Consider the following 27,704-nt stretch of genomic DNA (forward strand, 5'->3'; position numbering starts at 1 on the left):
ACATTTAACCTTCTGTTGCCACTACCTCCACTCACTCCTTAAAGCAATAATATCTAAGAGTTACCATTATAAGAAAACATTACCAGTATTTTCACACAATAGGAAAAAAAGAAGGTAGCATCAGACACATAGGTCCTCTATTATCAGCTTTGCAAAAATAAACCTTGGAACTTTACTTCTCATCACTAAATATCCAGGCAATACACAGAAAGTTTGTACTGCAAAGGAATACTTAGGACCTGGCTGAAAGAGTGATACATCTTACTTAAAATATCTGAAATTACATTATAACATTTAAAAATTAATGGGGCCCGTGGGTGGCTCAGTTGGTTGAGCATCAGACTCAATTTCAGCTCAGGTCATGATTCCAGGGTCGTAGGATCAAGACCTGTGTCCAGCTCTGCACTAAGTGTGGACCCTGCTTAAGACTCTCTCCCTCTGCCCCTCTCCCCCACTTGTGCAAATTCTCTCTAAAATTAAAAAGAAAAAAAAAACTGGGGTGCCTGGGTGGCTCAGTCAGTTAACTGTCCGACTTCGGCTCAGGCCATGATCTCACAGCTCCTGGGTTCAAGCCCCACATCGGGCTCTGTGTTGACAGCTAGCTGAGAGCCTGGAGCCTGTTTCAAATTCTGTGTTTCCCTTTCTCTCTGACCATCCCCTACTCAGGCTGTGTGTGTGTATGTGTGTGTGTGTGTCTCTCTCTCTCAGAAATAAATAAAACATTTAAATAAATAAATAAATAAATGGGGCAAAAAAACACTACTTTTATGGCATTTACAAATAAAAATCAATTAACACAAACCAAACAATATATACACTCTTGATTTGACCTTTGTAAGAAAGGGGGCAAGAAGTGTACCACTGGTTTTGATGGGAAAAAATACAGTATCATCACAGTTTAATAAAATATAACCACGTCAAGATTGTATTCTACATTAATACAAACAAAATAGTATAATTATGGCGGCACACCTGCGTGGTTTAGTCAGCTTAGCATCCAACTTCAGCTCAGATCATGATCTCACAATTCGTGAGAGAGCCCCGTGTTGAGATCTGTGCTGACAACTCAGAGCCTGGATCCTGCTTTGATTCTCTGTCTCCCTCTCTCTCTGTCCCTCCCTTTCTCCCTCTCTCTCTCAAAAATAAACATTAATAAATAAATAAATAATCCAGATTGTGACTGTCTACGATTCTATCCCTAATCCTATCCGGACAGAAGAAATTATGTCCAAAGAACTATACCAGAAGTCAGCAAACTATAATCTGTGGGCGTCCTGAATGCTTTTGTAAATAATGTGTTAGACATAGTTATATCCATTTGTTTAGGTATTGTCTATGATTGCTTCCCTTCTGATGGCTGAGTTGAGTATTTTCAACAAAGAATATCGGAAATATTTTGGTACGGACCAAAGGCTAAATATTTACTAGTGGGTGCTATACCAAAAAAAAAAAAAAATCTATTAACCTCTGATTTTGATCTTGACCCTTATTCTAGTCCATATACTATCCTAACAAAAAAAAATTATGTCCTATATATTATATTAAAACAAGGTAATGATTAAGTTCAAAGATTTTTATCATTAAAAGTGAGGTGGATTCACGGTACAGTGTTAATATAAACTGAGGGAATTTAATTGGCTAAATGCCCTAACATTTATCAAATTCCCTATAATTTCTAGAAAATAAATAGCAATAATCAAATTATGAGGGGTGTGACAATATACAAACCAGTTAAAAAGAGGAATGAAATACTTTTCCATCTTCTACTTTATGATGAAGACAAATGGATCAATACAGTATTTTAAAAATTATTTAAGTGAAACTGCATAACGGAAATGTGTTTTAATTTAGAATTACATTATTGATTTTGAAACTTTAAGCTAGCAAAAATAATTAAACTAACATCATGGAAAAATTAAAGAAAAAGTAAGGGCTCCAAAATTTAATCAAGTGTTTAATATAGGATAAAGACGTAATTTCAACTGAGTGAATAAAAGAATGGACTAGAGAGGGGTGCACAGGTGGCTCAGTTGGTTAAGCATCTGACTCTTGATTTCAGCTCAGGTCGTGAACTCAGGGTTTGGAAAATCAAGCCCCATGTCAGGCTCTGTGCTAACTGCGTGGAGCCTGATTGGAATTCTCTCTCTCCCTCTTTCTCTGCCCCTCCCTGTACTTGTGCTCTCTTTTGCTCTCAAATAAATGAACTTTTTAAAAAAAAAAATTTTTTAAATAGAATGAACTAGAGAATTAATGGTATTGGGATAATTAACTTTTGAGTAAAAATGGTTTTTTTTTTTTGAGTAAAAATGTTTTAACTCTAACTTAAGGGTTTTGTTTTTTTTTTTTTTTTTAATGTTTTTTTTTGAGATAGAAAGAAAACACATGAGCAGGGGAGGATCTGAAGTGGGCTCTGTGCTCACAGCAGCAAGCCCAATCTAAGGTTTGAACTCACAAATCATGAGATCATGACCTAAGCCCAAGGGTACACAACCAACTGAGCCACCCAGAGGCCCTTGCCTTAAATCTAATACTAAAATAAATTCTAAATAATAAAACTGTGTCAAAAATAAAATCTAAGGCAGTACATTGATGTTTAAATAAATATAAACACTTTTCACAACATGGGTTTGGGACAGCCTCTGTAAATAAAAACAAAAACTGTAATTGCAGAGATTATCAACAGGACAGCAGAATCTCAGGACAAGATATTTCAATCACATCTCCCTACTCCATACCAAGTTTATTATACTGATCCCCCAAAGGAAATTTTAAAAGTGGGGGAATAAACTTAACTAAAGGGATGGCTATCCTAATTAAACAAATAGCTGTTACCAATCTAAGACTCAAGCCATAAGCAGAGGGACAAAATAAATAGATTGGCCGGTCATAAAATAAAAAGGACCAATACACATATGACAAATGTTCAGTTTCTCTATAAAGAGTTGTGAAATAAAATAATGAGAAACCTTTTATTCATCTGTTAATGACAACAAAGTTGGCAAGAGTGTTGGAAGACAAACACCTTTACCTTGCTGATGAAAGATATTATTTGGCAATATGAAACAAAAACCTGTAAAACATGCTAAAAATTGAAAAATTATATGCATACTCTTTGAGCCAATAATTTTACTTTTAAGAAAAATTTTTCCTCACATAATGGAATACTATACAACCATCTATTTCATGACATCTATATAAAGAGCATCTATTTAATGGCAAGATGTTTATGAAAAATATGTGAAACAAAAAAGAAAAGTAGTTCATAAAACATTACTATCCATTTTGTTGAAAACAAGAAAGACAAATACTAAAATGTTTATAGAAATGCTCTTTGATTATAGGAATTACATGAAGTTCTAATTTATCTTTGCAGAAAAGGAAAATGGCTGGGGGCTAGTTTTATCATTTTTAAAAAGTAGTAGTAGTAGTAAATTAGGGGCGCCTGGGTAGTTCAGTCAGTTAAGCATCCATCTTCAGCTCAGGTCATGATCTCATAGTTTGAGAGGCCGAGCCCCACCGTGGGCTCTGTGCTTACAGCTCAGAGCCTGAAGCCTGCTTCAGATTCTGTGTGTTCTTCTCTCTCTGCCCTTCCCCAACTCACACTCTGTCTCTCTCTCAAAAATAAATAAATGTTAAAAAACATTTTAAGTAGTAGTAAACTAAAAATTAATTAAATGAATAAATTTATGTAACTATCTAAACTCCTTCCCATTAAAAATTTTAAAAATTAAAAAAAAAAACCCTAAGTTAATATATGAGATATACATACTCACTCTTCTCTTACCTATTATACCAAAGGAGTAAAAGGAAAGTTGTTTTCCTAAGAGGTCCATGCTCTTCTGCAGAGGGGTTTTTGGTGCCTTGACAAATTGGAGAAGAGTTTACCACAATTAGCTAAATTTAGTAATATATACTATGTGCCAGGGACATATCCATAACATACACACCTCTCCCTTTCCCTTAAAGGTAAGTAACATCCCCTTTAATGAGGAAACGGGAGGCTGAGACTTTGAAAAGTCTGTTTAAGGTCCATGCCTCCTATGCCTTTTTTTTAGAAGAAATCTATTCTCCCTACCAGCTTCTCCAGGACATCATTACCGTCAGGTGCCTCTACTTTTTCAATCCTCTCCCTTCTACATCCACAAACAAGCTTATAATCCAAGCCTTTTTATCCAGTTGGCTCCACGATCTGCTAACTCCCTTCTCTAGCAGTCCCCTCACTGCCAAGCTTCTTGGAATGGTTTTATACACTGCATCACATACTGGAATCTTGGCAGGTTACCTGAGAAACCCAGATGATATGACATTTGTAGAATGCAACTTCTTTTTTATATATAAGAAAGTGTTTTAAATGAGAGAACTGATCTTCAATATTCTTAAATAAGAATATCTTCCATGTTATTTTACTTTACAATCTTTCTTTCCCCATTGCTTGGAAGGAAATCAAGTTGGGAATTTTGGCCAAAGACACATATACCATTTAGTAATCTTTAAAATATGATGGAGTTAATTTCAAAAAAGAATAGGCCCTATAAATAGGCTATAAACCTTTTTTTCCTATAAACAATGAATAAATATCAAAATGTTTTAAAACATTAACAATGTCAATTCAAGCCCTTTCAAATACAGGCTTTCCAATTATGTTTTTAAGCATAGACAACTGAGTGATATTCTGAGTAAAATACCACTTTCAACAGTATATAAAATAATCCACCATTATTTTCTTTTCCTCTACTTACAATCGAGAATTTCAGATTTGAAATTAAAACATCATTAACAAACTAAGAACTTACTTCTTCTGCTTGCATCATTTTAAAAACCTCTCCAAATTCAGAATTCTCTCCTGTTCCAATGACAATACCCTAAAGGGAAAAACAGGAAAATACATTTACATTCATATGGAATCAGCTCTCTGAAGCAAAATAACAAAATCGTTTCATTCCTTTTTTCTAAAACTTTGCCCAGAGTCAAGATGACTGACCCATACATCCAAGGTTCCCTTAGCAAATTAACTTTTTGATATTACTATACATCATTAGTATTTATACCTTACTATACAAACTTTGACCCAATTCTGAGGCCCATTCTTTGTCTATATTAATATTTCTGAAATTCAAAACTATCTTATACTTGAGAGACATTCAATGTAGTTTCTCCTTCCCCCTCAAATGCTACTGAATCATGCCTATTACATTTGTGAAATGTTAGAATCCAGCAGGTGACTGATAAGTAGTTGGAATATTATAGCCAGTAGTACCATATCGACTAAATTAAAATTTTAACTAGTAATTAATATATTCAAGAGTCATTGTTTCTATTTAAAACAAAAAAAACAGATACCAAGGACTATGCTTTTAAAGGCCTTATTATTTGGCAAGTGGCAGAAATGTGGACATATTCTATCTTAAGGACATAGCTTCTCCTTAGTCTCAAAAACAGATGCTATGGGCTATATTCAATTCTGTCATTTCTTTGTCATATTTTTAGCTTTATTTTTGAGAGAGAGAGAGAGAGAGAGAGAGAGAGAGAACACATACCCTTCTTGGGAAGGGGCAGAGAAAGAGAGAAAAAGAGAGAGAATCCCAAGCAGGCTCTGCACTGTTGGCACTAAGCCCAATTCTGAGCCAAAATCAAGAGTCAGACACTTAAATGACTAAGCCACCCAGATGTCCTTATACATGTTTTTTTCATGCTTATTTATTTGAGAGACTGGAAAAGAGAGAGAGAGAGCAGAAGTACACATCCAAGTTGCAGAGGGGACAAGAGAGAGGGAGAGAGAGAATCCCAAGCAGGCTCTGTGCTGTCAATGCAGAGCCCAACACAGAGCTTGATCCCATGAGATCATAACCTGAGCCAAAACGAAGAGTCAGACATTCAACCAACTGAGCCACCCAGGAACCCCTCTTTGTCATATATTTTTAAACTAGCCACGTAAAATTAGCCAAATAGAACTTTAAAAAAGGTTGAAAATAAAGGAGTTGCTGTTTTCAAAACAAGAGGAAAAAATTACCTTAGCTTTGCCACATCTGACCAGTGTTCCCATGAAGGCAATGTTACTTCTTGATGCAAGATCTCCATTACTTGCAGCTGGCTGAGGAGCTGTCACCTTAGAACAAGGTGTTGTCTCTCCTGTCAAGCTGGATTCATCAATGGAAAGATCCACAGCCTTGGAAAACATAATGCAACCCATTAAGTGTGAAGACTCCCTGTGCTCCATTTAATATCTAAAGAGTTTGTAACCATCACTTCTTCCTCGAGTATCACCTTTCTTATAATCACCCAAATCTTTTATCAAATCCATTACTCTAAGAAGACCACAATACGTACAACCATATTTAAAATATGAAGTAAAGTCGGGGCGCCCTGGGTGGCTTAGTCAGGTAAGCGTCCAACTCTTGATTTCGGCTTAGTTCATGATCCCATGGTTCAAGGGATCAAGCCCCACATCAGGCTCTGTGCTGACAGTGAGGAACCTACTTGAGAACCTCTTTCTCCACCCCTCCCCTGTTCACGCGGTCTCTCTCTTGAAATAAATATAAACATTTAAAAAAAATAAAAGGGTGCCTGGGTGGCTCAGTCAGTTAAGCGTCTGACTTCAGCTTAGGTCCTGATCTCATGGTTCCTTAGTTCCCACATCAGAATCAACACTGACTAACATCTCAGAGCCTGGAGCCTGCTTCAAATTCTGTCTCTTCTCTTTCTGCCCTCCCCTCCTTATGCTCTGTCTCTTTCTCTCTCTCTCTCTCTCAAAAGCAAATAAACATTTAAAAATATATTTAAAAATTAAATTAAAAATATATATATTAAAAAAATAAATTTATAAAAAGAAAAATATGAAGTCAAGACAATCTAGCATGCAAAGTAGAATGCTATGAGACAAGATTAGCCTCAATTTCAAAATATAACCAGAGAAAAGGAAACATTAGCTGAGATGCAATCGTTAGAGAAAACAACTTTCATAATAAAATATTATTATTTCCTAATTTTGTCATCACCTGAAGTTCTGAAAATGTGTTTGGCAGATTAAAAACAGATATCCAGAAAGAGAAATATGAATAAAAGGTATATAATGTACTAAGAAAGAAATCATTTCATCATTTTGGGCTCATTTTCATGAATTCTGCTTTCTATATATGCATCCTTACCTTGATCCCAAATGTACATCAGCAAAAATCAAAAACATATATAAATGTTTCCATGCAAATCATGACCATCATATTATCTTACAAGTGTGCAACAAGAATCAATTCTGAGGGTTTCACTCCTAACACAGTTGAATCTCCTAACACAATTAACTTTTCACCTACCTTAGCATGACAATAAAAAAAAAAAAAAGAAAAGAAAACCATATAATTTTACATGTGGAAAACACCGCAGATGTTACCTGGCTTTGTTTCTGAAAGTATGACCCACAGAACAATAGTTCCAAGGATGTGAATAGGCACTGAGAGTAATATGATAGATAGATCACACACACACACACACACACACACACACACACACACACACACACACAATAGGGGTACTAAAGTCAAATATGTTTTGGAAATACTGAGTTAAGTTAAACAGCTTTCTCTACTTAGGCAGCGCTTCTTTAAACCTTCACTAGGTTAGTGTGCATCACCTCAATTAGAATACAGATACAGCAGGAGTTGTCAAAGTGTGGTCCCAGCAGGACCAGCATCAACAGCATCACCTATACCTACCTCCTCAGAACTTTTTAGAAATTCACTACCCTTCCCTCCAAAAAAGAAAAGGAATTCACTATTCTACTTCAAATGTGGAGGTAGGGAGGGTGACCTAAAAGACTATATTTATAAGCCCTCCAGGTGATTCTGAGGCACACTCAACTTTGAGAATCAACAGAATACTGTTTCACAAATTTCTTTGATCCATTTTATTCCAGAAGCTCTTATTCTAGGGTCTTTAGGACACTTTGAGAAACTAGGACTCAGTTCATAATTTTACTCTTTTTACATGTTAATTCACTCACCCAACAAACATATATTGACTACCTTAACTACCAGGCACCAAGCTAGACCCTGGAAAACAAACAAGATAAGTAAATGAATCCAAAATAGTTAAATGACTGTGCATTCTTGCTGCTATTATAAACTCAGCCTGTGTTCTCAATCAGGCCTCTTGATTGATAATCCATATTACATACAAAATACTCTAAACCCTGCTGGGGGAAAGGTATGAGGATGGAAATAATCTCATCTTTTCTTTTTTCTTTTCTTTGGTTTTAAATGTGTGTTTATTTTGGGAGACAGAGCCAGCACGAGTCGGGGAGGGGAAGAGACAGAGAGGGAGAGAGAGAATCCCACACTGTCAGCCCAGAGCCCAATGCATGGACTGAACCCACGGAACCATGAGATCATGACCTGGGCTGAAATCAAGAGTTGGTCGCTTAGCTGACTGAGCCACCCAGGTGCCCCTAAATCTCATCTTTTTATATGGCTCATTTATCCATGAGCATATATGTCTCATAAAAAAGAAATATTAAAAATCAACTCATAGATTCTCCCCATCTATATATGAATACAGTATTTTAATTTGGTCAATGTCATTGATCCATTCACTTAATAAATATTTATTAATGCCAGGCTTTGTATTATTTCACACACAGAGGGAATCAGCAGTAAACAAAACTAAGGTCCTACCTTCAGTTCTTATTTTAATGGGAAAGTGATCTAAAAATAAACAAACGAGTATGTAATATAATACCTGGTAGGGAGGAAAAAATGCATAAGGAACGAAAGTAACATTTTAGATAAAGGTGAGAACCTCTCTCAAAAGTAAACAACCCTTTTGCAGAGTCACAATTGATCTGAGGGCCCCAAAGATGGGCCACAACCAGGATGAAAGGATCTAGGCAGAGAAAGCAAAAAGTACAAAGACTATGGGGATAGGAACTGCCTGGCATGTCCAAGTGCTAGGCGACATATAACTTTACAAATATAATCAAGAGCTCAGAGATTAGATCATGATGTTGAAAAATGTTCAGAATGAAAATAAATTATATCACATAATTTCAAAGAGACTAAACTATGTTATTTCCAGAAGGATAGTACCATTTAAATGTTAAAATTTTAGTATCAAAACAGGCTTATAAAAAGTCTTCCTTAAAGCACAGATCATGAGTCCTATAGTCTTTAAAAAGCGTCCCTTTTTCTATAATTATGTATGCAGACAGGCCAGGTAAATCTGGGTTCATTACCTCAACCCAACTACAGATTAAAAAAAAAAAAAAAAACCCACCATATTTGAAGGCAAAGGAAATATTCTTTATTATAAGAACATATTTATTTGACTTTTCTTTTTCAAGTTAAACTTAGGGCTGTATAATTTTTCATACTAATAAATTCTATTACCAAAGAAGAAAAATTTAGGTTTTTCTTCAAAGATGATGCTAGTATTAAAAACAGTCAGTTGACATTTCATTGCTTACTATCTGCAAGGCATTTTGCTAACATACATATGCTAAGTTTTCTATTAATTACTTGGCTAGTAACAACTTCAATGAGGCAAGTACTGTGATTATCATCCCCTCTATTTTATAGACACTTTAAGGCTAGGTAAGTCACCCAATATCATAGGTAGGAACCTAAGATGGAGACATAATAAAACCCAAACACTGGCAGATTAACTCCAAATTCTTATTAACTATTTAGAGAATCAATTTGCAAATTATTTCTCTTCTCTAGTTTTGTAACTACTTCTAGAAGAAATAAAAGATAAATTTAAAAGTTATATGTTTTTCTGAATTACAAGTCAACAAAAAAGTTTATTTCATTCAGCAAGCTCTTCTTTAATGCTTGTTATAAAAATCAAACCTCAATGTAATTTTCTGAGCTCTTAATTGGAAATAAGACCTGCTAATGTTTAAAACATCTAAAGAACTCCTTCTCTCTGAAAAAGGCAAAATTAACATTCTCCCGTTGAAGATTTTATACTTTAAGCAAAAATCTTAAAGATGGATGAACACTAACATTTGGTGGTTGTCTATCAAAACAAAGAATACGAAATAATCTGACTTTTTAAAAAGAGAAGAAATGAATAGCTTTATTGGCTCTGTTAGTGACCTCACTTCAGGGTCAGCCTTAGCAGTTCAATAACCATCAAAAGGAATTTTTGCTCAAATCAGGTTTTTCTACAAAAAAGAGATATCATTTTTAGCAGAATAGCAATCAGCTCTGTCTAGGGTAGAAACTGATATGAAAAAAAGAGGTCTTACTCTTTATCTTATATATATTATATATATGATTATAAATTTGTAAAAGTCAAATCAAGAATATATTATCGATGGGGATGGGTGCCTGGCTGGCTCAGTCAATAGAGCATCTGACTTTTGATTTCAGGGTCATGAGTTTAAGCCCCATATTGGGCGCAGAGCTTACTTAAAAAAAAAAAGAATACTGATAAAATTTGTCCAAATCATATAATGTAACAAACTGCACAGATTTCAACTGTCTGTTGTGTAAGGATATATTTTTTAATTTATTTGTTTGCTTGTTTAATCTCTACACCCAATACGGGGCTCAAACTCAAGACCCAGAGATCAAGAGTAGCATGGTCTTCTGACGATGCCAGCAAGGCCACCCAGAGTAAGAATATTTTCTAAGTTACAACTTATTTTCTCTTAATGATGACTATAAGAATTTCCATAGGAAGTAGTTTTGAGGGTGTGAGGGGAAGGAAGTCATTTCGAAGAAGGTGGTATTTAATGAATTAGGTAAGTCTATTACAGTTTAACAAAACCATAGTTTAATTCATCTGGAAGACAGATATGAGAGTCATTTATTCATTGCATTTGTGAGGAAAGATAAAGGTAAGATAAAATGAAATCAAAGAACAAGTCAGCTCCTTGCCTTCTAGCCAAAAGTTTACACATTAAACCTTCAGAAGAACTGTTCATGAATAGAGAAACTGATTGAGTTTCACTTCCTCTTTATTATTCTTCAAATACTTTACTGATATGAATATGACACAGCACAGTTCAAAAGTCAGAATATAAATAAGAATATAGATGCATACATAATCTACAATCTGAATATTTAACACCTATAGAATAAAAATGGTTGAAAAAACTTCACAGGATTATTCCTGTAAAACACTAGGCAGAAAGAAACTAGATACCAAAGTCACTACGTTTTCCTGAAAAGCAAAAAAAAACATATTTTTAATTTAAAACTGCTTTAAAAAATTACAACTAATGTAAACAATTGGCAGCTCATTGTAAGTTCTTAAACTAAAGAATGGCTTAGTGTACTGTATGTTGCTAAATCAATTACCTCTCTAGTTTAGCAAGAAAAGCAAACCAAAAATCGATTTCTTTCCCCAGAAAAGAATTCCAAATTATCCATCTGCAGCTACCTGATTATGACAAAATGTCTTACTTTTGGTCTCAAAAATTAAGATTCCTCTCACTGTTTATTCAAATGAAGGAAACTGTAACTGAAATGTCTTCATGAGTTCTAGCTTATTAAAAGTCAAACCCTAAAAAAAATAAAATAAAATAAAAATAAATGATAAAAATTCTAAAAAAATAAATAAAAATGAAAAAAAAATTAAAAAAAATAAAAATCAAACCCTAACCAGCTGCAGTAGGAAAGATGAAGGGAATCCATTTTAGAAAGACTTCATCTCTGCTGTTTTTCTGTTAGGGCTCATTTACTCATGTTCTGTTTTTTGTCTCTGAATCAGCCAGAAAAGCTATGTTCCCACTGCAAGGGGGAAGTAGGAAAATTATTCATTCTCTAAGTTTTGTCCCAGGCGCCAAACACCTAACAACATCTAGGAGAAGCCAGATCCTGAACATGTTCCAGGACACTAGCTCTGAACAAACCTCAGATGATGCTGGCATCAACACTCTCACCTTTAGTAGTTTATGGAATAACACCTATTGTTCACCTGACACTGGCCTTTGACTGGACCTTACCCTGGATTTCTGAAGGAACATGTACCCTAGACATCTTTCCAACACAAACCTCTAACCCCCCAAAAATCCTGAGACTCATTTTCCTCTTCTTTTCCAAGTCTTCCAGACACTCAGTCTGCTATTCTCTGTCATTCACACTATTCAATAAACTCTGTTTTCATTTTTCCAACTCACATTTGATTTCTATCCTGCATGAAGCCAAGAACCCTCTTGGTTGGTCCTGTGGGAGCCTCCCCTGAGTTAAAAAGACATACATGAAATGGACTTTGTCCCATGGTAAATATTTACACGAATTGTTAACTTTCTGACTTAAGCACATAGATTCAATTTGACCAAGTTGCCAATAACTTCAAGACCAGTATTCAGTTAACAATGATTTCTAGGATATTTCTCTAAGACAATTAAAAGAAACCAAATTCCAAAAAGGGATCTACTTTTGCAACAGTCCTTTCCTACTAGTGTGAAATGAAAATCTTAAAACAAAGAGACGAAGTCTCAGTTCAAACCCTCCCATGCTGTCTTTTTAAATTCTAGTGACTTAACGAGAAAAAAGTTTTCAACATTTTCAACATAAACAGCATTCCTCAGTTCACAGTGCTTTTTAACCAATCATCTATCAAACAACAAAAAACTAAGCATGGCTCAAGCTTATACAATCTAATAAAACCAACACTCCCAGTGATCTATGTATGAATGGAGGAGTTTTCCAAGCTGTATAATAATCCTACTACAGAAATAAACCTCCTTTTCAAAGCCAAAATAAGTGATTATATCAGTTTTTAGTAAACAGGAATGTCCCCAAATTCCACAAATACACAATAATCTACTCAATTTCTTTTGATTGATAATTTAAAAAATCTACTTCCTGGAACACCTGGGTGGCTCAGCCGGTTGAGCATCTGACTATTGGTTTCAGCTCAGGTCATGATCTGATAGTCCTAAAATTGAGCCTCATAGGGGCTCTGTGCTCACAGCATGGAGCCTGCTTGGGATTCTCTCTCTTTCTCTCTCTCTCAAAATAAATAAATAAACTTTAAAAATTAAAACTTAAATCTCTTCTTCCTAAGATGTTTATAAATTGCTCTTTTTTTATAAGTCTGTATATAAGTTTAATAATTCAAAAACTTCTAAAATCAAAGTTTCAGTGATAAATTACAGTAAGAAGGGGAGAAACATACCATAAATCAATTAATCAATTTGACCTATCAAAAAAATATACTGAAGTCAATATAAACACTTGTGGAACAGGGCAATCAAAGATTTGGTCCCTCTACTGAAACCACCATGGGCTGGCAAAAAGTGACAGACAACTCTGGAATCAAAAACTTAAAACAACCAGGGAAGTGCGTAATAAAGAAAAAGGCAGCTGAATTTTGGTAAGAAAACACCGTGGCATTTTTGTTCACCTGTCTACTATTCACCACTGCCCAGAGAAAACGTGCTGGCTGTGGGGACATTAAGTCTGTCTTCTTGTTGCAGATTATGGGTAGTCAGGGGCCAACAAAGACCTTGTTCTTAAAATACTGTAGTTGTGTGTTTTGACTTGTCTGGCAGTCTCCTGGGGGACTAGTGCAGAGGCTAATATTTATCTCACAACCCCCCGCCAAGTCAGTTACAGTGATCTTCTGGGTATCTGCCAAAAGATTAAGGACATATACTAGTAGGCCAAGGACTAGGAATAAGGCAAGCAGCGGATATACCCAAAAGACTGGGAAGGAAAAAGCCAAGGAGGAAGTTCTGGAGGGAATAAAGGCTTGGAAAGGCCACCACTTGTACTAGGGAAGACAGAGGGCAAAATGCATGCTCATAACCAGATGCATGCTCAGAAAGCCCTGAGAGGACCCTTGCACCTCTGACAGGTCTATGGATTTGGCACAAGCAGGTGAAGGTGAAAGTTGAAGGCAGAGTTGTAGGCAGATAATCAATGATCAACAAGGGCCCCAACTCAAAGACAAGCTGCAAAGACCAGGAGAGCAGTATTTCATTTCCCTCTTTGGCTCCAGATGGATAAGGCTGACTGCTGAGATAAAAGAACAGAAACTTCAGTGACCACACACAAAAAGGGGCAGTCTTTGCAACCCATCCCCCTCCCCAAAAAAACAAATTCAACCACTGCAACCTTCAACAATCAAAAATAACAAATTTTGAGGAAGGGCATATCTCATTCACAGAATCATGAGAGCATAATATTCAAAACACAAAGTTTTCAACAAAAAATTACAAACACAAAGAAACCAAGTATGATCTATTCACAGGAAAACATAAACTGACAGAAACCATCCCTCGGCAAGGCCAGACAATGGACTTACTGGAAAGACTTTAAATCAACTGTCTTAAATATGTTCAACACACTGAAAAAATTCATGGATTAAAAAAATGAAAGGAAATCAAGAAAACAAATTTTTTTAAAAAGCATTACAATGAAGAGAAAAATATTTTTAAAAAAATAGACATCCTGATGCTGAAAAGTACAACCATGGAAATTATAACTTCACTAGAGGGGTTCAACAGCAGATCTGCACTAGAGTGGTTCAACGGCAGATCTGAAAAAGGAGGGGGTAAATGAGCAAACAAAAAATATGGACAACTGAAATTAACTAGTCTGAAGGATAGAAAGGAAAAAAATAAAGAAAAATGAACAGAGCTAAAGGTACTGGTGGGACATCACCAAACATACCAATACAACCATAAGGTAAGTCTGGCGGGAAAAAAAGTGGGCAGAAAGAATATTTGAAAAGATAATGAATGAAAAATTGCCAAATTTAATAAAAGACATGAATCTATATATCAAAGAAGCTCAATAAACTCCAAATAGAAAAAACTCGAAGCCATCTAGACTGGGAAAGAATCAAACTGTTAAAAGACAAAGACACAATCTTGAAAACAGCAAAGGTGAAGCAACTTATGTACAGGAATCCTCAATAAGATTAGCAGCCTATTTCTCATCAGAAACCACAGAGGCTAGGACCAGTAGACCTAGCTAAAGTACTGAGAAAAAAACAAAAAAACAATGAAAAGAAGTCTACTGTAACACTATCTTTTAAATGAAGAAAAATTAAGACATTTCCACTTAAACAAAAGCTAACGTAATTCATTTCTAGTAGAAATGTGCTCTACAAGAAATGCTAAAGCAGAGTCCTTCAGGCTAAAACAAAAGGAGAGCAGAAAGTAACTCAAAGGCATATTAAAAGAAGAATTCCAGTAAAGGCAGCTACACAGGGAAATATAAATACCAGCATTATTGTATTCTGACTTTGTAACTCCTCTATTTTTCCTATCTGGCTTATATAAAATACTGACAGATTTATAGTTAATGGGTACAGAATGCATAAAAATGTAATTGGTGAGCAACATGAAAGTGATGGTGGAAAAGTGAGCTGCAAAGGGGCAAATCTTTTGCCTGCTATTGAAGTAAAGATGTATCAATTCAAAGAACTATTCTAAATTTAAGGTGTAAATTATAATCTACATTGTAACCACTAAAAAAATATGTAAAAAATATACAGAAAAAAAATCAGAAGGTAATCAAAGGGTATTTTTTTAAATAGCAAATACAAAAAAAAGGGGAGATTGGAAGAATTTAGGAATCTAAAAATATATATAGAAAACAAACAGCAAAATGGCATTAGAAAGTCCTTTAGCAAAAACCAGTTTTAAACATACATGGATTTACAATGGTATGATATACACATACAATAGAATACTATTTGACAATAAAAATGGATGAAATATTGATACGTGCTACAACAGAGATGACCCTGAAAACACTGTGAACTGAAAAAAGCCAGACACAAAAGTCTATATAGTATATAATCCCATTTATAATGAAATGCTCAGAATAGGCCCAAATATACAGACAGAACAAGCAGACTAGTGGCTACCAAGCTGTGGGGCAGAGGAGAGAACATAGTGACCACTAAAAGGTAAACTTTTCTCTTGGGAGTGATAAAAATGTTCTACAGTTAAGACTGTGGTGACAGCAGGGCACCTGGGTGGCTCAGTCAGTTAAGTGTCTGACTTCAGCTCAGGTCATGATCTCACAGTTCCTGGGTTTGAGCCCCGCATCGGGCTCTGTGCTGACAGCTCAGAGCCTGGAGCCTGCTTCAGATTCTGTGTCTCCCTCTCTCTCTGACACTCCCCTGCTCATGCTGTCTCTCTCTCTCTCAGAAATAAATAAGAACATTAAAAAAAAAAAAAAAGACTGTGACTGACTCCACAATTCAGACTATAGGGAAAACCATTAAATGATACATTTTAAATGTGTAAATTGTTTGAATGTGAATTATATCTCAATAAAGTTTTTCTTTCCTTTTTTATCTTTTTACATGTGAAAATAGACCAGCATTTGGATATGGAATAAAAGCTAGTTAAGAATGCAGAATCTGGGGGAGCCTGGGTGGCTTAGTTGGTTAAGCGTCCAACTTTCGCTTAGGTCATGATCTCGCGGTTCGTGGGTTCGAGCCCCACGTCGGGCTCTGTGCTGACTGCCAGCTCAGAGCCTGGAGCTTATTTCAGAGTCTGTGACTCCCTCTATCTCTGACCCTCCCCTGCTCACGCTGTCTCTCTCTCTCTCTGCTAGAAAGAAATAAAACATTAAAAAAAAAAATTAAAAAAAAAAAAAGAATGCAGAATCTGGTACTCAACATCACTCATCATCAGGGAAATACAAATCAAAACCATGATGAGACACAACCTCACACCTGTCAGAATGGCTAAAATTAACAACACAAGAAACAACAGGTATTGGCAAGGATGTGGAGAAAAATGAACCCTCTTACACTGTTGGTGGGGATGCAAACTGGTACAGCCACTCTGAAAACAGTATGGAGGTTCTTCAAAAAGTTAAATACAGAACTACCCTATGATCCAGCAATTGCACTACTAGGTATTTACCCAAAGGCTACAAACATACAGATCCAAAGGGACACATGGACCCCGATGTTCACAGCAGCACTATCAACATCAGTCACTGACTGATGAATGGATAAAGAAGATGTGGTGTATATATATATACACACACACACACACACACATATATATATATATAAAATGGAATTATTACTCAGTGATCAAAAAGAATGAAATGTTGCCATTTTAAAGAACGCTAATAGAGCAAGAACGTAGCATGAAAGCGAATAAATTAAAGACAAATATGCAAGACTTATATGATTTCACTCACATGTGGAATTTAAGAGATAAAACAGGTGAAAATATGGAAGAGGGGAGAAAAAAGAGAGGGAAACTAACCATAATATAGTCTTAAAGATAGAGAAGAGACAGAAGTTTGGTAGAGGATGTGGTAGAGTATGGTCTAGATGGGCAACGGATACTGGGGAGGGAATGTGTTATGATGAGCACTGGGTGTTCTGTTAAGCGATGAATCACTAAATTCTACTCCTGAAAACAATACTGCACTGTATGTTAACTAACTAACTAAAGTTTTGAAGAAAAAAAAGAGAGAATGCAGAATCTTGGCCCCATACCTGAGCTGCCAAAACAGAACCCAGATGATTCTTAGGCATGTTAAAATTTAAGATGTAATGCCCTGGGGCAACTCTGTCACAGTGAGAAAACTGAGACCCTAAAATCACATGGTCAATTCATTTCATAAGACACATTTTATTCTTTGAATAAATTACAATTTGAATTCTTTGAATTACAATTGTCTGCATGTTGGTGTCCCCCAGCAGAAAGGACACAAACTGTTTATCTTTTTCACTTCTAAGCCCTGAAGCCTGGTACAGTGTTCTATACATAATACTCAAACATTTACTGAATGACTAAAATGACCTCATAACACAGACTGATATCCAAAGGGAGAGATTATATTTGCCTATATTAGCTTCAATACCAAAATAAGTAAATTTAACATATCATGATGTGTTTATAACCTAGCAAATGTGTGAAAAGATCCTTTTTTGAAAAAGCATAGCAAACAATATCAGAATTGAGTTTTACCAGAATATCAAGGTTTTCATTGAGTAAATGGAAAATATATTTTATAACTCAGGACGTCAGAATGCTCTGACACAGAAAGACAGCTCCTTTAATGGAGTTAGCCAACAAAGATGAGGTGCTTGTTGGTGGTTCTTAAAGTGTGTGAAAGAGTGTGAGCTTTACAGAAAAGGATATAACAGCTAAGTAAAGTTTCAGTCAAGGAGACTATTTCTGACTCCTTGAGTTGGTAGGCAGCCAAAATAGATCTGTGCTCATTGTCTTTGCTTTTTACTTGTGAACAAAGAAACAGGGAAGAACAACCCTAAAGACACCAATAGCTATTCAGTGAGCTAAGCTACTATTCTATAAGAAAGTATATGGATTTGTGAGGTTAAAAGGCTCACTACAGAATGCCAACTGCCTTGTTTTCAGTTTGGACTTCTGACCATGGCCCCAGTAGACTATGACTCCTAATAGAAATATCTTTCAGAGATTTAATTCGTCTGATTGATAATCTAGTGTCCTAAAAATGGATAATTCTTGGCTCTCAGGCATATAAGTGGTAGTTCTCTTTAAAAAGTTGGATACATTTAGAAAATGAGTTCAAAAACAGAAGGCAATTATACTCAGTGTCTAGATCTTGAAGACAGTTTCAAAGAATGATCTAAGCTAATCACAAGCACAAGAGCCACAAGAGAAAAGTGTCAATGAAATTAATCATGCAGAACTTCAAGTAAAAGAAAATCTTGTTACATTTCAGGCAACATTTTGGGCTTAGTTAGAAAGTTAAAGCTGAGAAAGGTAAAATATTTTCAACAGAAAAAAGAAACTCTTTTTCCTCTGATTCTTAGAGTATTTTCTCTTACAAAGAATTCTTTACTCAAATATTAATACAGACTATACCTTTCCAAAAAGGTAAAATGTACTTTTTTTTTTTTAAGTTTATTTATTTTTGAGAGAGTGAGCAGGGGAGGGGCAGAGAGAGGAGACACAGAATCCAAAGCAGGCTCCAGGCTCTGAGCTGTCAGCACAGAGCCTGATTAGGGGCTTGAACTCACAGACTGTGAGATCATGACCCGAGCTGAAGTTGGACGCTTAACCACCTGAGCTACCCAGGTGACCCAAAATGTACTATTATGTAGATATGTTTTATAAGACTCCTTCATCTAAAGTCATTGTCTGACCAATCCACTGACCACCAATGGCCAATGGTGCCTCTTCTCAAATACTACTAAATACTAAAATAAAAACCCTCAGAAAAATGCTGAAAAATACACCTATAGTTCAATTCCTCTAAGTTTTAATGGCCCAGCTCCACCAGTAACTCTACGGCTAAATCGACAAGGTTAGTGCCACCAACACATACTGGTTCATTCCTTGGTTGTAGAAAATGACACAGGCCAAAAAACATAAGGAATTCCTTAAGTTATCGATATTAACCTTCTTTAAAAAGGGTTTACCAAGGGCAGTCTCAACCTGCTATGGACTGAATTATATCCCGCTAAAATTCATGTTGAAGCTTTAATCTCCAATGTGATGGCAATTACCTTGGGAGGTAATTAGGGTTAGATAAGCTAGTCTGGATGAGGCCTTCATAATGGAATTTGTGGCTTTATAAGAGGTGGAAGGGAGAGAGCAATTACCCTCTCAACCTGTCATCTATGGTATTTGATTATAGCAGCCTGACCTGACATCAGACACAGCTTATGAGTAGATAAGAGAACAGTCAACTCACTGAACATGCAGACCAGATGCAACTGAATGCCCAGGCAAGATTTATAGTCAAAATCTAAACCATCAAAATTTAACAGGAACCCTAGAGTTGCAGCATGACAATGCTAAAATGGCAACCTCAGGCTTAGATCATATCCACAAGAGAATTCTACCGTAAAAGACCAGATGATTGCTTTTTCTATGTGAAATTGACAGTTTTTATTTTGAGAAATTAATAATATCTCAAAGGTAACTTAGTTTTTGGTTTCCTTTAAATCTTAACGAAGAGCTTATTTCATATAAGAACATCAAATGACCAGCTAGCCTTAAAAAATCATCCAAAGATCACCATAGCCAAATTCAGCAAATAACACTCCAAAAAGCCAACTTAATTCCAAAAAAAGCCTCTGTGTCCAGAAGGATTGACCTTAACAGCCTTATTATAGTATGCAATATTATAGTATACTATGTTTAAATCTAGAAGCAACACAAAAAGTTTCTCTTTTAAGAAAGTTATCTCCATCTACTGTAAAAGTTGTTGTAAAAGTCTGCTTGAGGTACTAAGATTATAGGGAAATTGAATAGGGCAGAAAAGTGATAAAGGGATTCAGAAATGTTCAACTATATATGTAAACATGAATTAACTAGAAGAAAGTCAACCTAACTATAGCACTGACAAATAAAACATGTGCTAATGGAAGTGTCTGAAAAGCTGACAGATTGGGGGAAAACAGTTAACAATAAATTACTTCACAAAGCGCATGCTTTCAACTGTTACTATATCAAGCTTTAAAAAGGTCAAAAATTCCCTTACTGAACTCACAGTAAGTCTTTAAGGTATATTTGCTGAGTTTATCTGGATAACATGCATACTAATATAGAACTCTGACTAGTTTTTTCCTATTTGCAAATGAACTGTGAAATAATTAATTCTCAGATCAATTAACCTTTATTTACATAAAAACCCTAAAATACTTTATGATGTCAAATGGTGTTTTGAAGTTTCTATGTGATTACACCACTCAGAATGTTAAAACGTTGGGAAACACCATCTTCAGACTATCCTACTGAGGAGGTCTGCTTCTAAACTGGAAGAGAAGCACTCCACTGCTTCTGGACACAAACTCCACAAATTCAAATTAGGGCCCTTTGGGGAAAGGGAAAATGATTTATATCAAATGATAGGCCTATCATATTTCTAAGGAAAAATATTCCAAGGTCTTGTCACAAACTAGGTATTAAGGATAAAAGAGAGAGAAGAAATGAGTAAAAAAAAGATGTAACATAAAAAGATAAACTAAGGGCAGAAATGAAGCAAAATTAATAACATTCCCAATATTTGCTGTATTATCAATTATTTCCACTCACCAATTAAAGCAGTCTGCTATCTTTCTAAGGAAATTTTTAAGTATTTGAAAAAAAAAGGCCATTACTTCAGGATTAAATGAAGTCTGTTCTTACTATAGTTCAAAAAGGTTCTTCAGGCTTTCATAACCTCTGAGAACACTCAAATTTGGGGACAATGTAAGTACTCAAAGACTGACAGCTAGCTCTATAGATGTTCATGAACAGCCTGTTAATTCTAAAACTGGATGAGACTGTCATGCTAATGGGCCTTAAAGGCCTCTTAAACTAGGTGCTGAACTCCACTTTACAGCCCGTCAATCTATTCTACACACTGTGGCCAGATTAAGGGTAAGAGTATTTGCTGGCTGCATTATATCTTGAAAGCTAATTCCTAATCAATAAAATCTGAAGTAGAGCTTTGCATCCAAGGTCCCCTGAATCTGATTCCACCCTACATTTTTTACCCTTAACATATTCTAGCCTGGTACTACACACTGGGACCTTCCCAGTGATCTGAATACTGTTGCTTCATTGTCTTCTTCATCTCTGGCCAGTACTACCCTTCAATTTTCACCACCTAAGTCATACTGTCTGAAGCATTATCTCACTTCACTGAAATCAGAAGTAACTGTTTCTTTCTCTAAATTTTCACACTCCATTCTTTGTACTTCTCTTAGTCACTTGCCAGGTTCTATCTTATTTTATGGTGAATGGTTTATGTACACAAATAGTAGACTCCCTGATCACAAGAATTCATTACATCATCTGTGTGTCTCCCACAAGGCCTAACACACATTTCTATAAAGAACAGGTGGATTCACTAATGGACACCTGAAAAGATTCTGTGGTTAAGACAAATAAATGTATTTTAAGAAAACATATTATAGATGTCACTTTTTAAACTTGAAAAATAAATGTTCAAATTAACTATGTATTAACTTTTTTTTTTTTTTGAAAGAGAGCATGGCGGGGAGGGACATAGAAGGGGAAAGGGAGAGAGAGATAAAGAAAGAGAATCTTAAGCAGAATCAGACACAGGACTCAATCCCACAACACATGCATCATGACTGGAGCCAAAATCAAGGGTCAGACACTCCCAGGTGCCCCAACTATGAATTCTTATAACTACTAATATCTAACTACTAATATCTACCCTTTAATCTACATCCAAGTATGTTCTCTGCTCACACACAGATCACCAAATACTGTAGTTTGAGTATCTGTAATATCCCTCCCCAACTTTATATATTGAAATACTAACTCTCAAACATGAGGTATTAGGAGGTGTGACTTTTCAGATGTGCTAAAATAATGAGGGTGGAGCTCTAATGAATGCGATTAGTGTTCTTATAAAAGAGACTGCAGAGAACTCCCTAACCCCTGCCACCATGAGGACCGAGAGAAAGCACAAGCTATGAACCAGAAAGATGACCCTCACCCAGAATGCAACTAGGCTGGCCCACTGATCTTGGATTTCCCAGACTCCAGAACTACGAGAAATAATTTTCTGTTGTTTATAAGCAACCCAGTCCACAGTATTTGGTTACAGCAGCCCAAAGAAATTAAAACACCAAACTTACCTCAAACAAACGTAAGTCAGCAGGAACTCTGTCCCCAACAGAAAGGTAAACTGTATCACCTGGAACCAAGTCTCGAGCAAGCGTATGTTCCAATTTTCCTTCACGCACACTGCAACATGAAACAGAAACAACCATGGCTGAAAAAAGAAAGCCATGCCACTTATATAAAATAATTCTAGTGGGCTTGCCTAAAGAAAAATATGTTGTAGCACTACCACTTCAAAGAAAGTAAGTCAAATATAAGAAACCAAGAAAATAATTATTTTTCTACTCTTGGTAATTAAGATGTTCACATGACAAAAAAAAATCCACTAGAAAAAAAGGCCCAGTTATTGTCCAAATGTAAAATGTGAAAACTGAAACCATATTCTTATTCATCTGGATCTGACTGTGCATCATTGCACCCATGACAGTGCTTAGCACAGTCACACACACACACACACAAAAACCCTGTTTAATAAATCCATGTCTCAAGAATCTCAACATTAGAACTTTAAAGTTGTAATATTACAACTTTCTTCAGTGAACAGAACATGAAGTTTTCATATTAAGTTAACCATTTCTACCTTATTGTCAGATAAATCTGGTGCCAAAATGTCTACTATACTACTCACATTCACTTTCTAAGAGTGAAAATCCACTACCATTTGTTTCCATGTAGTTTATTTCCTCTTTGATATTTTGGTAGGCCCATTCATTCTTTAGTAGCATGTCATGTAGCTACCAAGTATTTGTGTTCTTTCCAGATTTTTTCTTATGACTGATATCTAGTTTTAGACCGTTGTGGTCAGAAAACATGCATAATATGATTTTAATCTTTTTTATTGAGGCTTGTTTTGTGGCCTAACATATGATCTATTCTGAAGAATGTTACATGTGCACTTGAAAAAAAATGTGCAATCCACTATTTTTGGAGGGAATGTTCTGAATATATCAGTAGGTCCATCTGGTCTAATGTGTCATTCAAAGCCACTGTTTCCTTGCTGATTTTCTAAAAAAAAAAAAAAAAGGTCTACAATCTTTGAGACGTAGCAAAAATTGTTCTATGAGGGAAGTTTATAGCAATATGGGCCTATCTCAAGAAACAAGAAAAATCTCAAATAAACTTTACACCTAAAGAAGCTGGAAAAAGAAGTGCAAAGCCTAGAGCCAAGAGAAGAAACAGAATAATAAAGATTAGAGTAGAAATAAATTAAATGGAGACTAAAAAATCAATAGAACAGATCAATAAAACCAGGTACCAGTTCTTTGAGAAGATCAACAAAATTGATAAAACCTTTAGCCAGATTCCTCAGGAAGAAAACCAGACAACGTTGAAGAAATGGATAAATGCCTTGGACACACAGAACCTTTGAAGAAATGGATAAACTCTTGGAAACAGATAACCATCCAGGACTGAATCAAAAACAAAGAAAATCTGAACAGATGATTACTAATAATGAAACTGAATCAGAAATCAAAACATTCCCAACAAATAAAAATCCAGGACCAGATGTCTTCACAGGGGAATTCTACCAAGCATTTAAAGAAAAGTTAAGGGGCGCTTGGGTGGCTCAGTCAGTTGAGCATCTGACTTTGGCTCAGGTCGTGATCTCACAGCTTGAGAGTTCAAGCCTCACATCAGGCTTTGTGCTGACAGCTCAGAGGCTGGAGTCTGCTTCGGATTCTGTGTCCCTCTCTTGCTCTGCCCCTCCCTTGCTCATGCGTGCTCTCTCTCTCTCTCTCTCTCTCTCTCAAGAATAAATAAAACATTTTAAAAATTTTCTTTAAATAAAGAAGAGTTAGGGGCGCCCGGGTGGCTTAGTCGGTTAAGCATCCGACTTTCGCTCATGGTCATGATCTCGCGGTTCGTGGGTTTGAGCCCCGCGTTGGGCTCTGTGCTGACTGCCAGCTCAGAGCCTGGAGCCTGTTTCAGAGTCTGTGAGTCTCTCTCTCTGTCTCTCAGACCCTCCCCTGCTCACGCTGTCTCTCTCTGCTAGAAATAAATAAAACATTAAAAAAAAAATTTTTTTAAATAAAAATAAATAAATAAATAAAGAAGAGTTAATACCCATTCTTCTCAAACAATCACAAAAACAGAAGAGGAAGAAAAACTTTCAAATTCATTCTATGAGGTCAGCATTATCCTGACACTGAAACCAGATAAAGACGCTACAAAAAAACAAAAACTACAGGCTAATATCTCTGATGAACACAGATGTAAAGATCCTCAACAAAATATAAGCAAACCAAACACATTAAAAATAGCCTTCACCACAGGGGCGCCTGGGTGGCTCAGTCGTTACACATCTGACTTCGGCTCAGGTCATGATCTCACAGTTCGTGGGTTTGAGCCCCACATCCAGCTCTGTGCTAAATGATGAAAGCCTGCAGCCTGCTTCGGATTCTGTGTCTCCCTCTCTCTCCGATACTCCTCTGCTTGCACTCTGTCTCTCAAAAACGAATAAATGTTAAAAAATTTTTTAAAAAATAGCCCTCACCACAATCAAGTGGGATTTATTCCAGGGATGCAAGAGTGTTTCCAAACCAATCAACATGATATATCACATTAACAAGAGAAAGGATAAGAACCAAATAATGATCTCACAACAGATGCAGAAAAAGCACTTAACAAAGTACACCTACTCATGACAAAAACTCAACAAAGGAGGTTTACAGGAAAGATACATTAACATTAACAAAGGCCATATATGAAAAACTGAGATCTTTTCCTCTAAGATCAAGAAGACAAGGATATCCACTCTCATCACTTTTATTCAACACAGTACTGAAAGGTCTAACCACAGCAATCAGACAAGAAAAAGAAACAAAAGGCATCCAAACTGGTAAGGAGGAAATACAATGTCACTATTTGCAGGTGACACGTTACTACATACAGAAAACCGTAGAGATTCCACCCAAAAACTACTGGAACTTGGAGCGCCTGGGTGGCTCAGTCAGTTAAGCATCCAAATCTTGACTTTATCTTAGGTCATCATCTCATAGTTGGTAGGATCCAGCCCCATGTCAGGCTCCATGCTCACAACACAGAGCCTGCTTGGGATTCTCTCTCTCCCTCTCCCTCTCTCTCTGTCCATCCCCTGCTTGTGTGCTCTCTCTCAAAACAAATAAATAAACATTTTAGAAAACCTACTGGAAGTGACAATGAATTTAGCCAAGGCACAAGATACAAAGTTAATATACAGAAATACGTTGCATTTCTATACACTAATAAGGAAATAGTAGAAACAGAAAACAATACCATTTACAAGTGCACCAAAAAGAATAAAATACCTAGGAATAAACTTAACTATAGAGGTGAAAGACCTATACTCTAAATAGTGTAACACACTGATGAAAGAAACTGATGATAATACAAATGGGAAGACAAAGACACATAGATCAATGGCACAGGATAGAAAGCCCAGAAATAAACCCACACTTATATGGTCAATTAATCTACAACAAAAGAGGCAAGAAGATAAAATGCAGAAAAGACAGTCTCTTCAACAAATGGGTATTAGGACTGGAGAGCTACATGCAAAAGAATGAAACTAGACTACTTTCTTATACCATAAACAAAAATAAACTCAAAATGGATTAAAGACCTAAATATAAGACCTAAAACTATAAAACTCCTAGAAGAAAACACAAGCAGAAATTTCTTTGACCTCTGCCATAGAAATACTGTTCTAAATATGTTTCCTCAAGCAAGGGAAACAACAGCAAAAATTAACTATCAGAACTACAACAAAATAAGCAGCTTATGCATAGCAAAAACACAAAACAGCAACCTACTGAATGGAGAAGATTTTGCAAATAACATATCCAATAAGGGGTCAATATCCAAAATATATAAAGAACTTATACACATCAACACCAAAAAAAAACCCCACAAATGATCCAACTAAAAATGGGCAGAAGAACTAAATAAAATGGGCAGAAGAGCTGAACAGTTTTCCAAAGAAGGAACAGATGACAAGAGACACATGAAAAGATGCTTAATATCGTTAATTATCAGGGAAATGCAAATCAAAGCCACAAGAAGTGGGGGGCCTCAGTGGTTCAGTCAGTTAAGCGTCTGACTCTTGATTTTGGCTCAAGTCGTGACCTTATGTTTCATGGGTTTGGGCCCCATGCTGGGATCTGCACTGGCAGCATGGAGCCTGCTTGGGATTTTCTCTCTCTTTCCATCTTTCTCTTCTCCTCCCCCATCCACTCATACACCCATTCTTGCTCTTGCTCAAAATAAATAAATAAAGTTAAAAAAAACCCACAATAAGAAATCACTTTACATCCATGAGAATGGCTACAATCAAAAAGGTAAGAAACAAGTGTTGGTGAGCATGTAGAGAAGAAGGAACCTCATATACTGTTAGTGGAAATGCAAACTGGTGCTGCCACTGTGGAAAACAGTACGGAGGTTCCTCAAAAAATTAAAAAATAGAACTACCATATGATCTAGTAATTCTACTACTAGGTATATACCCAAATAAAATGAAAACACTAATTCAAAAAGATATATGCACCCCTGTGTTTACTGCATTATTTGCAGTAGCCAAGACAAGGAAGCAACCCAAGTGTCTATCCACAGATGAATGGATAAAGAAGATGTGGTATGTACACACACACACACACACACACACACACACACACACTGAAATATTAGTCATAAAAAAGAATGAGATCTCACCATTTGGAATATGGATGGATCTAGAGGATATAATGCTAAGTGAATTAAGTCAGAGAAAGACAAATACCATATGATTTCCAAATACCATGTGGAATTCAAGAAGCAAAACTGATGAACAAAGAAAAAAGTGACAAAAAGAAAAGAAAAACAGACTCTTAAATACTGATAACAAGTGGTGACCGCCAGAGAGGAGATGGGTGGAGTTAAGGGTGAAATAGATAAAGGGGATTAAAAGTAACTTATACTGATAAGTCCTGAGTAATGTATAAAACTGCTGAGTCATTATATTGTCACCTGAAACTAATATAACACTGTATGCTAATTATACTTCAAAAAAAAAGGGGGGGGGGCCACCAGGGTGTTTCAGCCAGTTAAGCATCCAACTTCAGTTCAGGTCATATCTCAGTTTACGGGTTTGAGTGTTGCTTCCAGCACTGTGCTGACAGCTCAGAGCCTGGAGCCTGTTTCAAATTCTGCATCTCCCCCCCCTCTCTGTCCCTACCCCACTTGTGTA

General features: G+C 36.0%; 1 protein-coding gene across 5 annotated transcripts in view; it reads right to left on the minus strand.

Moving 5' to 3' along the window:
• Nucleotides 1-27,704, minus strand: part of ATP2C1 (ATPase secretory pathway Ca2+ transporting 1) — a 167,165-nt gene that overhangs the window by 53,725 nt on the left and 85,736 nt on the right. For all 5 annotated transcript variants that reach the window (XM_039242188.1, XM_039242187.1, XM_039242191.1 and 2 more), the window contains 4 exons: nt 22,519-22,627; nt 6,011-6,166; nt 4,794-4,862; nt 3,785-3,860 (listed from right to left, as the gene is read on the minus strand). In XM_039242188.1, coding sequence (XP_039098119.1) covers nt 3,785-3,860; nt 4,794-4,862; nt 6,011-6,166; nt 22,519-22,627 — 410 coding nt within the window. The remainder of the gene's footprint in view (nt 1-3,784; nt 3,861-4,793; nt 4,863-6,010; nt 6,167-22,518; nt 22,628-27,704) is intronic.

Source organism: Hyaena hyaena, unplaced genomic scaffold, assembly GCF_003009895.1.
Source record: "Hyaena hyaena isolate Hyena2069 unplaced genomic scaffold, ASM300989v1 scaffold_210, whole genome shotgun sequence".
Classification (NCBI taxonomy): domain Eukaryota; kingdom Metazoa; phylum Chordata; class Mammalia; order Carnivora; family Hyaenidae; genus Hyaena; species Hyaena hyaena.